At 34.8% G+C, this 13,915-nt stretch overlaps 1 protein-coding gene and 1 pseudogene across 1 annotated transcript; both read left to right on the top strand.

Annotated features, from left to right (window-relative positions):
* The first annotated feature begins 1,128 nt into the window (after positions 1-1,128).
* Positions 1,129-4,635, top strand: LOC132058004 (uncharacterized; annotated as a pseudogene).
* A 1,755-nt stretch (positions 4,636-6,390) lies between these two features.
* Positions 6,391-11,945, top strand: LOC132057321 (cell division cycle protein 48 homolog). The gene is made up of 9 exons (XM_059449875.1): positions 6,391-6,550; positions 7,436-7,601; positions 8,383-8,611; positions 8,841-9,607; positions 9,692-9,913; positions 10,002-10,073; positions 10,171-10,452; positions 10,860-11,219; positions 11,429-11,945. The coding sequence occupies exons 1-9, from the start codon at positions 6,522-6,524 to the stop codon at positions 11,723-11,725; spliced, it is 2,424 nt and encodes an 807-aa protein (XP_059305858.1). The 5' UTR covers positions 6,391-6,521; the 3' UTR covers positions 11,726-11,945.
* The last annotated feature ends 1,970 nt before the right edge of the window (positions 11,946-13,915 follow it).

Here is a 13,915-nt window from a genome sequence, read left to right as displayed (position 1 = left end):
AGGGTACAAGTGACAACATATGGGAAAAATGATCCCTTCTGTTTGAATGTAGGTTCAAAATAGTCTTTTAATATAAACTGAACAATTTTGGTCTCTTGAGCCGAGGGTCTTTCGGAAGTTCTTTGTACAGTTAACACTTTTCGCATCCCACGATGTGAGATTTTACTGGGTTGTTGTTGTTGTTGTTGTAAGTTTGCTGAAAGTTAACACTTTTAGTCTCTGTCAAATATTTAGCGAACTATGCCTGTTAGATTTGACGGAAACAGTAGAAAAAAGATTTAACTATAAACACCAAAAAAGTACCATCAAATTTTATAATATGCAACACAAAAAATATAAAATAGCAAAAATTACACCTCAAAAAACTACACCAAACTCTAGAAATAAATTTAAAATAACAGAAACTACAAAACTTGTAAATCAAATTGTGAGTTACCACCAATTTCCTCATTTTTTCCCCATAATTTCCCTCAAATCTAACTGACAAGAATTCAATAATATTTGACAGAAATTAAAGGGTGTTAATTTTTTATAAACTTAAAGGACCAAAACAGTTCAATACATACTTAATGGACTATTTTGAATCTATCCTCAAAACACAAAGGACCAATTTTGTCATTTTCTCGTATTACTGATACTGAATTTTCTTTTGATGCAGTTGAATTTGGCTAAAAGAGAAAGGCCAAAACCTTGCCTAATAGCTTGTTTTGATTGTTACTTTATTGTATCATATCGTAAAATCCATCGTTATGATACGACGAAAAGTTTCATTTTATGTAACATCGAATTGGTGTTATTGCATCTTTATCTTATTTATTTTTTCTCATTTCGTCTTTACTTATTATCTTATAATCATATTTTATCCTTTATCATACATTTTCTCATACTGTACCTTACTTTTCTTGTAGGTTTATCATTCAAATTGTTCATGTCTAACATTATGTAACAACGGAAAACGATACAATCTATCCAAACGTTATATTCATCAAAACAATACAGTACAACACAATACGATGCATTATGAAATAATACGTAGAGTCTAAAACCCCCATAAAACCTTCAACTCTACTGTGTTTCACTTTTTCTTTTTCTTAATAAGTTCTTCATGTTGTTGAAAATTGGAGAAAAATGGCACTGGGATTGTTACTTGGAAGAGGAAGGACTTTTATAATGAAGAACACAGCTTCTCTTGACATTCTCACAGCCAAAAGGGGTCCAAGAAATTACTACAAAAGAAAAAATTTGCCAACCCACTGGTTTCCATACTTGTAAAGGTATACTTTTTACACCCTTTTTTGGGTTTATACTGTATTTTCAGCTGTTTGAGACTAGAACATTTGAGTTATTGAAAGCGAAAGTTACACATTTGGAAAAAAAGAAAAAAAAGAAATTACATTTGCTAGCCAAATATACACAATTTTGTATAAAATATGTATTTTTCTTGTGTATTGATTTTTGAATACAAAGAATATACATTTGTCAGCTATTATTTTGATGGACGGGTATACAATGTAGATATCCCTTAAAATTGGACTAAGAAAGTGAGTCTTTTTTATTGGATTTAGAACCCCTTGTGGCCCGAATGGTATTTGGCTGTAATTTTCCCTTTTTGATTTATGTTCATTACTGAGCTATTAGAGAGGATTCCTCAAGTTATGATTATACTTAGGTTAGCTGCAATAATCCATCTTTATTCGGGCTTAGAATGGGCTATGAGAGCTTACAAATTATTGTGTATTGAAGCGAAATGGATAACAATATCTTGTTGCGGCCCCGATTTGTTTGGGATTGAGAAATAGTTGATTGATTGATTGATTGAGAACAGCTCTTGATTTGGATTAGAATGTTTAGTGACTCTTTATGATGTTGGTCACTTTAACGAAATCATTTTTATTTCTGGGATATCCAACCAAGCCCACTCCAACTATATTGGTATTGAAGCATAGTTGTTGCTGTAAGATATCCAACCGTTGAAATTGCATTTGTAATTTTTGAATATCTCAAATATGAAGATAGAAGAAATAGGTGTATATATATATATATATATATTGTTGAATAAATAATTATTTTAATATCTCAAAAATAATTTTTTTTTAATGCCTCCATTTATAATTTCAACAGGCAATTGAGACAAATTTGGAGTGCTTTAATAGCATTCAATATGAATAAATTTTGTTCAGTTACCTACCGTCTTTTTCAATAGTTGACTAAGTCTTTAATCTTGAAACAATTATTTTAATGGCCTTAATGGCTTTTATAGCAATATAATGCAGATATGTTTTCAGATGATCGGTGGACAAGTTCTTTGCCTATATATATATATTCTTTCGTGTGGTCATTTCTCGATGGTGAAATAACCGAAGAGTCAAACTCTTTTGACTACTTATTTTCTTTTGCTGGGTTTTCTACTTTGAGAAATCTTTGTTAGATTAAAATTCTAGTTTTGTCTTAGAAGAGCTTGTTGAATCTGGGGATACAACCATACCGGGTGAAATATCCTTGGATAGTGCCATTGGCATGCCTCAAGCTACGAAGAATTCTCTACAATTGTTCGTTATTAAGTATTTTCCTCAAGCTTAGAAGAAGTTTCTACAAGTGTTTGTGTTGAAGAGAAGTCATTACAATTGTTCGTGATGAAGAGAAGTCTCTACAAGTGTTCGTGATGAAGTATTTTCCGTAAAATTTCCAACATATATATATATATATATATATATATATTTGGATGTTTGTGAGATATGTTGGTTACTGAGTTATCTTATATTTTCTGCAGGTGGTTATGCTCTTGTGCAAGAAAAACTACCAAATTATGTAGTTCCAGAATTGACATATTTTCAGGTACTGAAGTTTTTTTTTTTTTAAAAAAAGTTGTGTTTTGGCTCTCTTTTTTGGATTAAATACAGAAAGCTCCAATATAAAAAAGAGAAAATGTGGAAACTTTAATAGCCTGTTAAGCATGGAATGACATATATATGATTTTATTCGGTTAAGATGGAAAAAGTTGCCCTTTGAGTCATCGTTCTTTTGTGCTCTTAAAATTGGACGTGGCTTAGCTGCAGAAGTAATGTAATTTGGGGTAATTTGCGGACATAAAGTTTCTCTTGGATCAAAAAGTAAAATGATAGAAGACATCACAATATGTTCCGCTAAGTGCTAAAAAAAGAGGCAAATGTTTTGAGTTTGAGTATGTTTTGCTTGTTTATTTTTATTTTCAACTGTTCTAAGATAGGAGGATAACTCCGTGAACTATTCTTCTGTATGTGGTTGGGGGCTTAGAGAAATGGGATATTGTCGATATTTGGTATTTGATCTTTTAATTAGACATGCCCAAGTATATCAGTGGAGTTGAGGTCAAATAGTAGGACAAGTTCTTTTTCATTTAGAGTCAGTCTCTGGAAAAGAATGTAGAAGATGCCCACAAACAGGTTCTCAGGAAATTCTTCCTCTTTTGAGCGGGTCCGATTGAGTGTGTGAAAGAATGTTCTTTGCCAGCGTTAGTCTCCGGCAGGTCCTTTCGAGCTCCAGCACTGGCCAGGCAAGAGCTTCTTTGAAAGATAATATGGACTCTTAACTTCCTTCATTCTACGAACAAGTATATATGTGCATTTCTCACTAGCCATCGCTTTTTTTGAGAATCTGCCCACTTTACAATTGTCGGAGTCGAGTGGTTTTAAGATGGATGAAATCTAGAGAGGGAGCCGATCCCCATAATGCTTTACCTTGCTCGGATCTAGGTGTAATTTATTTAGTCATGGAAGAAGCTGCCTCTTTTCCCGGTGCATGCAGGCACGGGAAATCTCCGGATAGGTCACGTCTTGCTGGTCTTGAGTCGAACTACCATTTTTTGAGTCTGTCGTGGTGCCAGATACTTTCTAGTTTCGCCAGAGAAGCTCGCATGAGAGCGCTGTCTCTCTCTTCCAACGGTCATATTCTCCCTCGAAGTCAGGCCTTGATACTATATTTTGGAGAGAAAGGAAGAAATACAACATTTTGTAGCCAATTGACATCTAATTAGGCTTTCAGAGATTGTTTCTCCACCATGAGAAACTGTTGGAAAAGGACTTATAGCATAATTGGAAAATTGAATTGACCGCTATGCATAGTGGTAGTGGTTGAGGAAACTTACAGATAGAGTTCTAAGTAACAGGGATGAATGATAATCATGAGATTTGAGGTTTGGATAGCTTTATGATGGGTATGGTGCTGCACTTTTTAACCTTATGGTTTGTTTTGGATTGTTAAGCTGGGTTTTTAAGTTTTGCTATTTTTCCTCTTAGGGTGTGTTCGGTATGGAGGAAAATGTTTTCCAAGGAAAATTTACTGCAGTGGCTATGGCTAGAATGCTTTAAGACGTGTGGCCATCTGTTTTACCAAATAAGTTTTACATGATATAGACTGTTATTTTCGGAAGTGGTGACAGGATTCTGTTGAGTAACTTTGATTGGAGTTAGATTGTTTCTCAAAGAATATTAAGGATATGTTGTGGCGTATGAATAATCACTTACATTGGGCTTAAAGTTATTCATGCTCTTGTTAGCCTGCGCTCATGTTAATTATGTTTGTTATTTTTGTTTGCAGCTGAAGCCATATGTATCTCAGTGTGCAAGAGAAAGTAAAACTACGGAGGCTGCTGTTTGAAAAACTGTGCTTGCTCAAACAACCATTAATAATGTTGCTTTTGTTCTTTGGTTTTTCAACATGCACCTAGTTTTTGCAAGGCAATTTCCTTGTTTTATGCAATGAAAAGATAACTGTTTGTTCTTTCGTCCTGGTTTATATTATATGGTACTTGGAAATGGCCAAATGTGCTACCTGAGAACAATTAGCATATTTAGATTTACAAATTATTTTATAGAGTTCGTTGGTATGGGAAGATCGAAAAGTTGGAAGAACAAAGGATTTTGAATGTAGTTAGTAAGGTGTTCATCTATTTGTATGGATCTTACTATTGTTTTGCAAGTATCAAGCCTTTATGCATTCAAGAGAGTGATCTAGTGGTCAATGAAGTGTGTTAAAGAATCATGAAGTTTCAGATTCAAATCACGGTAAAAACATAAGCACTAAGTAATATTTTTTTCTCATATGTCCAAATATTGATGGATAGAATTACTGATATCAAGTACACAATAGAATGTGAGCGTAAACTAGTTCAGATATCTCAATGATTAAAAAAAACACTTTATTTTTTGTTTCTTTTTAATTTAGTTGGTGGGGTTTTTCTTTTTTCTTTTTCCCTTGAAGTAACTTTCTTGTGAACCTACTAAGAAGTGGAGGTGAGTTTCAGCTGCCTAACTTGGGCAAGAGTTAAGGTTGGTGGTTGTGGACTTTATTACATAATATGATGATTCCAAGAAAATAATGCTCTTGAAAGCAGTGGGAGGAATATCTACTAAGCTATGCATAACAAACAAAGGTGCCTTAAAATCTTAGCCTACCTTTAGATTGCAAAACAATTGGAATGAAATTGACAAAATAAGTATCAGTATAGAGTTGAAAAAGTTTGTTTTATGCTCTACATTTACTCCATATTAGTCAATGCAAGAATTATATTTTTATACCCACATTATCACTTTATTTATGGTTAAATTTTCATTTTAATTTATAAGTAATTACTAAGGTTAAATGCCGGAAAAATTTAGTTGTCCTTAAATGATAATAGGGAATTTGGGACTATAGAATTCGCTGGAATGTTCTGGAATTTTGCATTTGAAGAGGAGGTTTTGATAGCTTATTGACTTGGACTTGTTTGTTGATATTTGAAAACTTAGCTTTGAGTTTTTTTTGTTAAAAAAACAATTAGAAGTGTTTGTTGAATTGTTTTTTAATAAAGGGTTAATTTTTTTCGAGAATTTCTTTTTAAAACCTTTCAACACTCAATTATTAGCTTTTGCTAAAAAATAAAAAAAATAAAAAAACTGTTCAAATAAACAACAAGAACATACTCAGTGTAATTTCACAAGTAACGTTAAACAGTTCAAACAAACAACTTTTGTTAAAAAATAATTCCAAAATTTCAAGCAAACAAGTATTTTTGTCATAGAAAAAATACATGCTCAAAAGAAAATTTTAAAAAGTGTTCACTTCAATAATACATGATAAAATATCTATTAAGTTTGACTATATTTCTCTTCAAGTCTAAATTATTATTGGTGACTTGTTTGGTGAACAAATAAAGGAAGGCCATGTTAGCAAAATGTTGACATGTCACACTACAATTGGTCAATTATTCCCTCAAAACGTATTTTCATATAAAACCAAAGCAAGGAAAAAATAATTTAAAAAATAACATCAACACCAAAAAAGAAAAAGCAAAAAAAGGCAACATTAAAAACGAGAAAAAGTGATTTAAAAAAAGAAAAAAGAAAAAAAAAAGCATTTCTTTCCTAACAAGAAACGGACTATTTTATATTCTATAGTCCTATATATATAGAACACCTTGCCATTATCAGATCTTTTATAAGTACACATTATAAGAAAACCTGTGAAAACTCTTTGAACTCTACAAAACCAAAAAAATAATAATCATGACTAGCAAAGCTGAATCATCTGATTTGTAAGTACCCTTTATCAAATTTTTGTATAAAAATATGATCTTGTACTTGTATTTTTGATTCTTGGTTATTTAAGTTTTTCATTTTTTGTTTTGTTTTGTGTGTTTGCATAATAATATGTTGGTGTACTTGTATTTTGATTCTTGATTACTATTAAAAATTTTCAATTCTTGTTTCTTTTGTGTGTTTGCATAATGGTATGTTGGTGTACTTGTATTTTGATTCTTGGTTTCTAAAGTTTTTCATTTTTTTCTGGTGATATTTGTATAAAAATATGTTGGTGTAATTGTATTTTGATTCTTGATTATTAAAAGTTTGCAATTTTTGGCTTTTGTGTTTGCATAATAATATGTTGGGGTACTTGTATTTTGATTCTTGATTACTATTAAAATTTTTCAATTCTTGTTTCTTTTGTGTGTTTGCATAATGGTATGTTGGTGTACTTGTATTTTGATTCTTGGTTATTACTACAGTTTTTCAAATTTTGTTTTATTGTGTGTTTGCTTAATATGTTGGTGTAATTGTATTTTTGTTCTTGGTAATTAGTAGGCGTTTGTCCATGAAAGCCAATATTTTTCACTTTATTTGGAATCTTGATGATGGAGTTGTGTTTGGTTATAGTTTTTGCAAATAATATTTGGTTGTTTGAATGTACTGAAAGTGAAAACAGGATTTTAGGGGTTTTTCATGGCCAAAAGCTGATTTTCAAATAGAGAAAAAAATTCCGGAAAATAGTGAAAAATTCTCATGGCCAAACGGGTCCTTAAAGTTTTTCAATTTTTTGTTTTTTGTGTGTTTGCATAATAATATGTTGGTGTATTTGTATTTTGATTCTTGGTTATAAAAGCTTTTTAATTTTTGTGCTTTATTTTAATGATTTTTTGTAGGAAAGGGACTAAGAGGGATTTTAGTACAGCAATTCTTGAGAGAAAGAAGTCACCTAATCGACTTGTTGTTGATGAAGCAATCAATGATGATAACTCTGTTGTTTCTCTTCACCCTGATACTATGGAAAAGCTTCAGCTTTTCCGTGGTGACACAATCTTGATAAAGGTTAGATTTTTAGCCTTGTGTTGTTTAAGTTTTCTTGAAATTTGCTGTGTTTTGGTAGGTAATATGTAAATTTGGTAGTTTATTGGGGTTAACTGTCACTTATGTGACAAGGGTTGTAAGTTTGTAACTAGTGCTTATGGGTTCAGAATTTGCCACCGAACCATGTAGTTACTGAGTTCGCATTTGAGTATTTATACATATTTAATGGATTTCCTAATGCAAATATTAATAATCAATGTGGATAAACTGAGAATTCTAATGAGTTAGGGGGAGTTTTCTAGGAACTGAATTGAGGGTTCTTGGATTTTCGATTGTTCTTCAATTTTTTTGAGAATGTTCTTCAATTCTTCTACTGAAGATTGATGTTTTTATCCCTGCTTGTGCTTAGGTATAAGGTTTTATAAGATTAAGGATGCAAAAAGGAAGGAACAGATTTACATGATATATTACAGTAGGTTAGATATTTTAGCTATATGGGAAAGTTTGGTGCCCTTGCTCCTTGTTTGCTGGAAATCAGTTGTGCAAGTGAAAAAAGCTTAAGGTCAATGAATTTGTGATATAAGCCGAAAAGGCTGGTTCTTTCTTAAAGACTTCAGCTTTGTGTTGTCCTGTGTATTTGTCTCACTCACAGATTTTTTTGTGCCTTGTGAAACCATGAAGAATGGTGATAAGTGTTTGGTGCCCTTTGTTGGTCTACTTTATTAACCTTTCTATTTTTACTCTGTGTTTAGTTTGTAACTGGAGTTGGTCTAGTTCTTAAACTTTGTATTTTGTTGTATAGGGAAAGAAACGAAAAGATACAATCTGCATTGCTCTTGCTGATGACACCTGCGAGGAGCCAAAGATTAGGATGAACAAGGTTGTTAGAAATAACCTTAGAGTTCGTCTTGGTGATGTTGTGTCTGTGCATCAATGTCCTGATGTCAAGTACGGGAAACGTGTGCACATTCTTCCCATTGATGACACCATTGAAGGGATTACTGGAAATCTATTTGATGCTTACTTGAAACGTAAGTGTTTTAGATTTTTACTATCGATTTGCTTATTTCTTGTTAGAATTTTTGAATACGTGATATTATTTGTGGTTCGTCTGTTAGAGTTTAGGTTTTAGTTAGCTGATGGTAAGAGTTTAGGTTTTAGTTAGCTGATGGTATTCTTCTGTTGCAGTTGTTGCACTTGAACCTAATTGTATATGCAAACGCTGATTCTTCTTGTCTTCCTTTTGTTATTTGTCTGCAGCCTATTTCCTTGAAGCATATCGACCAGTGAGAAAGGGCGATTTATTTATTGTAAGAGGAGGAATGAGAAGTGTAGAGTTCAAGGTTATCGAGACTGATCCTCCTGAATATTGTGTTGTCGCCCCAGATACCGAGATATTTTGCGAGGGTGAACCTGTGAACAGAGAAGATGAGAATCGGCTAGATGAGGTTGGTTATGATGATGTTGGTGGCGTTCGTAAACAAATGGCTCAGATCCGCGAGCTTGTTGAGCTTCCGTTGAGGCATCCACAACTCTTCAAATCTATTGGTGTGAAACCTCCCAAAGGAATTCTTCTGTATGGACCTCCTGGATCAGGTAAAACATTGATAGCTCGAGCAGTTGCTAATGAGACTGGCGCGTTCTTCTTTTGCATTAATGGGCCAGAGATCATGTCCAAATTGGCTGGAGAAAGTGAAAGCAATCTCAGGAAAGCATTTGAGGAAGCCGAGAAGAATGCACCTTCGATCATCTTTATTGATGAAATTGACTCAATAGCTCCTAAACGTGAGAAGACACATGGAGAGGTTGAGAGGAGGATTGTTTCTCAGCTTTTGACTCTCATGGATGGTCTCAAATCACGTGCTCACGTAATTGTCATGGGTGCCACTAATCGCCCTAATAGTATTGACCCCGCCCTAAGAAGGTTTGGCAGATTTGATAGGGAAATAGATATTGGTGTGCCTGATGAAGTCGGGCGCCTTGAGGTGCTTCGTATCCATACAAAGAACATGAAGCTCGCCGAAGATGTAATTTCATATCTTCAATTTTTTATTAGTATTCTGACTTTTAAAAGATTTGCAGTTTGGTAATATATTGATGTTTGTTTGCAGGTAGATTTGGAAAGAATTGCCAGAGACACACATGGTCATGTTGGTGCGGATTTGGCAGCTTTGTGTACCGAGGCTGCACTTCAGTGCATCAGAGAGAAGATGGACGTGATTGACTTGGAAGATGAATCTATCGATGCCGAGATATTGAACTCCATGGCCGTGACTAATGAGCACTTCTCAACTGCCCTTGGGACAAGCAATCCATCTGCCTTGCGTGAAACTGTAAGTTTCTAGATTTCATTACATTTTCAGCTTTTGCGGCTACACGGTTCTCCATTTGATTCCTAATTATGTATGCCTGGGGGAACAGGTTGTTGAAGTTCCTAACGTCTCCTGGGAGGACATTGGAGGCCTTGAGACTGTCAAGCGTGAGCTCCAAGAGGTTTGTATATTATACGGATACTAAACATATAATGATGAATATTAGGGTCTATTCTGTTAAGCTTATTGATTTACTTGGCCTATTATTTGTTTTGTAGACTGTTCAATATCCAGTGGAACATCCCGAGAAGTTCGAGAAGTTTGGTATGTCTCCCTCAAAGGGTGTTCTCTTCTATGGGCCACCTGGATGTGGGAAAACTTTACTGGCGAAGGCTATTGCTAATGAATGCCAGGCCAACTTTATTAGTGTCAAGGGTCCAGAATTGCTTACTATGTGGTTCGGAGAGAGTGAAGCCAACGTTAGAGAAATATTCGACAAGGCTCGAGGGTCTGCTCCATGTGTCCTGTTTTTTGACGAGTTGGACTCGATTGCTACTCAGGTGCTGTTCCTTGTTCTCATGTTTCCATTGAACTGTTAGGGTCCATTTGGTTGCTGGTTAGTAAATGAGTTATTCATGTATTCAAACCAGCGTAACTACTACCATGTTTGGTAGCAATTCAGCACATCAAGTACGGTATTTGGTTATCAGTTTACAATCCCGCATAACTAAAACATGTATAAATTATGAGTCAATTTATGTAATTATTTTATGCAGGGTAGAAGATAGAATAACTGCTGCATGAATATACCTAAACCTTGCATAATTAATCCATGAATATACCTAAACCGTGCATAATTAATCCTGTATAACTCTAACCAGCAACCAAACAATCCCTTATTACATGGGTTCGCTGTATTCTTTGCAAATTATTTGCTTCGTTTGCTAAATATGACTTGCTTTTGCAGAGAGGAGGTAGCAGTGGAGATGCCGGAGGAGCGGCTGATAGAGTTTTGAATCAACTCCTCACTGAAATGGATGGGATGAATGCCAAGAAAACTGTTTTCATTATTGGTGCCACCAACAGGCCCGACATTATTGATCCTGCACTTCTGAGGCCCGGTCGTCTTGACCAATTGATCTACATTCCTCTACCTGACGAGGACTCTCGCCATCAAATTTTCAAGGCATGCCTGCGGAAATCACCCCTTTCTAAGGATATAGATCTCAGAGCTCTTGCAAAATATACACAAGGGTTCAGCGGAGCTGACATTACGGAGATCTGCCAACGTGCATGCAAATATGCTATCCGAGAGAACATTGAGAAAGTAAGTTTTTCTGATAGATTTTGAGGCAATAGATATTACAGTCAAACCTCTCTATTATAGCGTTCTTTGTTCTGATATTTTTTTGGCTGTTTTAGCGAAATGCTGTCATAGAGAACATATAATATAACATAACATGAAAGATTAGTTCCAACAAAAACACTGTAGTTGCTACATCTTGAGTAGAAACTAATGTTGCATTGTGTTTGCAGGATATTGAGAGGGAGAGGAGGAGAAGAGATAATCCAGAAGCCATGGAGGAAGACGTTGATGATGAGGTATCTGAGATCAAGCCTGCTCACTTTGAGGAATCAATGAAATATGCTAGGAGAAGTGTCAGCGATGCTGATATCCGCAAGTACCAAGCTTTTGCTCAAACGTTGCAGCAGTCCCGAGGTTTTGGTTCTGAGTTCCGGTTCGCAGAGGCTGGCACGGGTCACACCACCGGAACTGCTGATCCGTTTGCAACTTCTGCTGGTGCTGCAGATGAAGATGACCTATATAGCTAGATTATCAAAACTTATGTCAAAACTTATTTTCATATCTTATTAGTAATTATTCTGAAGAAACTTTGGAGTTGGCAAATTCTGTATTTCCATTCATTGCCCAGAGTTTGTAATAATATTATTTTGATCTTTCTCAGCTTTACACAAAAAATATTGTAGCTATTATTTTGTGTATTTAAAAGCACTAGATCTTATTGAGAAAGAGAGTTCCCTTCTGACTGAAGTTTCCACCAGATAAGTAGCACAACTTGTATTGCTGCATATAATTGTCACACAGGGAACTTTAACCATAAGATTGAACGCATATGGAGAGGTTTAATTAAGGAAATTTTCTTTTTCATGTATCAAGAAGATATATTATATTCATTAGAGGGGGGAGGGGGGGGGGGACCCCTTGAGGTGAACCAAAGGAGGGGCAGAATTAAAACGTAATGTGCGGGTTCACGTGAATTCAGTTAATTTTAAGTTCTAGATCCGCCTTTGAACCAAAGTCTAGAGTGTACGCATGTGACCTGGTAAATATTTACTTATATCGAGTGTTTTCACCAAACTAGCATAAAGTTTTATGAATAAGTGATTTAATATAGTAGAATATGCATTAACCAATCATTGATTAAATGATACAAGTGTATATACAAAAATGGGTGCCCATATAAACATAGGTCAGTTCACACTTAATTTAGTTAAATCGATGCTCAAAAGGGGTACCACATAGCTATGCTAGGGTACTTTCCGTCTATTCTTTTAGAAGCTTACTTTGCTCCTTCCTTTCTTTTTATCTTATAGATCATTGAGGGAACAATGATATGAGGGATCTAGCAACTAATGCTACATGTATCAATGTCAAACTCAAATTATCACTTCAATTTACTACTTAGTCTAGAGTTACATATTAACGTCACCATGTTAACTTGTAAGAACAAGAAAATCGCATTCGTTCTAGTCCTCTAATTCCTAACTTGAATTACTCCTCTAACCTGTTGTAACAACTAATCTTTCGTTCCAGAAAATAATAATCAAGACAAGAAAAAAAATAGCGACAAAGAATAATATTTGATTTCAAGAATTTGTGCAGGGGTTAAAACCTTTATGAAATCTTAAATAAAAAGATGTAATCATCTGATTCTTCTCCTCACGATACGGCCGTCAATCAAGGGCTTTGCTTGTTCTTGAATGAACGGGTTACTAGTTGTCGAGATTTCACTACGAATGCGGAGCTGAGCTTTAATCACAAACGTAGAGGTGTGGAAACTTGCGGCTCACCGCTTCGAGCGAAGACTTCTTAGTATGCCGAAGACTTGCGGATGAGAGCTTCTCTATGTATTTTTCTTGATCTCCTTTTGGCTTTATGAAGACCTCTATACTTGACCCCTGTTATTTTGAGGTCATATCTAGTATTCAGAGTTTGCCTCGATTTGGTACCGCTCTCGCGGCCCGCACCGAAACCCTGACTCACCCTCCGTGGATGAACCTTGCGGAGGAACCCTTAGGTTTAGTATATCATAAGGGATTTGCCTTTTCTATTGATTCCTGCGAGACATACCGGCGTTTTGATACCACCAGGAAAAGCTAGGGGATATATGTGATTGGTTAAACCATGTCATTTGAACATTTGGCGACATTTGATTGATTGGTTCCTCTATTGACTTGGCATGGTGCATCACTTATACACATGGCACGGTTTCATTGGTGCTTGACTTGACTTGGTGCGCCACGTCATTTAATACGTGGCATGGACTTTGGGCTAATGGAGCAGGCTCATGATTTGACGACCAACTCAATGGACTAGCCCGGTGAAATTGGACTTTCAATTAAATCCATACCAATTGGACTTACTCAATTGATCCAATTATATTAGCCCATGATATTTATTTGGACTAATATACCACAGATTTAACATAATTCGAATTTCTTGTGGATTTACTTTTAATAAAATTTCGTCATCCACACCTGTGTTTTTTTTTTTTAAGCTTTAAATTTTCTATTTCAAATTTGAAGTTGAGATACTGGACCATACAGTAAAACAAACACTTATAAGAAAAAAATGTTTTGTTTAAAATATGTCACAAATTAATCCCAAAACATAATGTGCCTAATTAGACGAAAAGTAAATTATCATAAGATACGCTTATGAGTTCATTAATTGCACTATAGGTAAATATTTACCCACACCTGTTATTAACACCAAATTAT

The sequence above is a fragment of the Lycium ferocissimum genome, chromosome 5, assembly GCF_029784015.1.
Source record: "Lycium ferocissimum isolate CSIRO_LF1 chromosome 5, AGI_CSIRO_Lferr_CH_V1, whole genome shotgun sequence".
Lineage (NCBI taxonomy): Eukaryota > Viridiplantae > Streptophyta > Magnoliopsida > Solanales > Solanaceae > Lycium > Lycium ferocissimum.
The sequence above is the reverse complement of the archived record's forward strand: the minus strand, read 5'-3'. Positions and strand labels throughout refer to the sequence as shown.

Excerpts from the sequence above, each read along its gene's own strand:
- LOC132057321 (XM_059449875.1), top strand. The coding sequence starts at position 6,522 with ATGACTAGCAAAGCTGAATCATCTGATTT. Across the intron at positions 10,074-10,170 it reads TCAAGCGTGAGCTCCAAGAG|ACTGTTCAATATCCAGTGGA; the intron begins GTTTGTATATTA and ends TTTGTTTTGTAG. Across the intron at positions 11,220-11,428 it reads TCCGAGAGAACATTGAGAAA|GATATTGAGAGGGAGAGGAG; the intron begins GTAAGTTTTTCT and ends TTGTGTTTGCAG.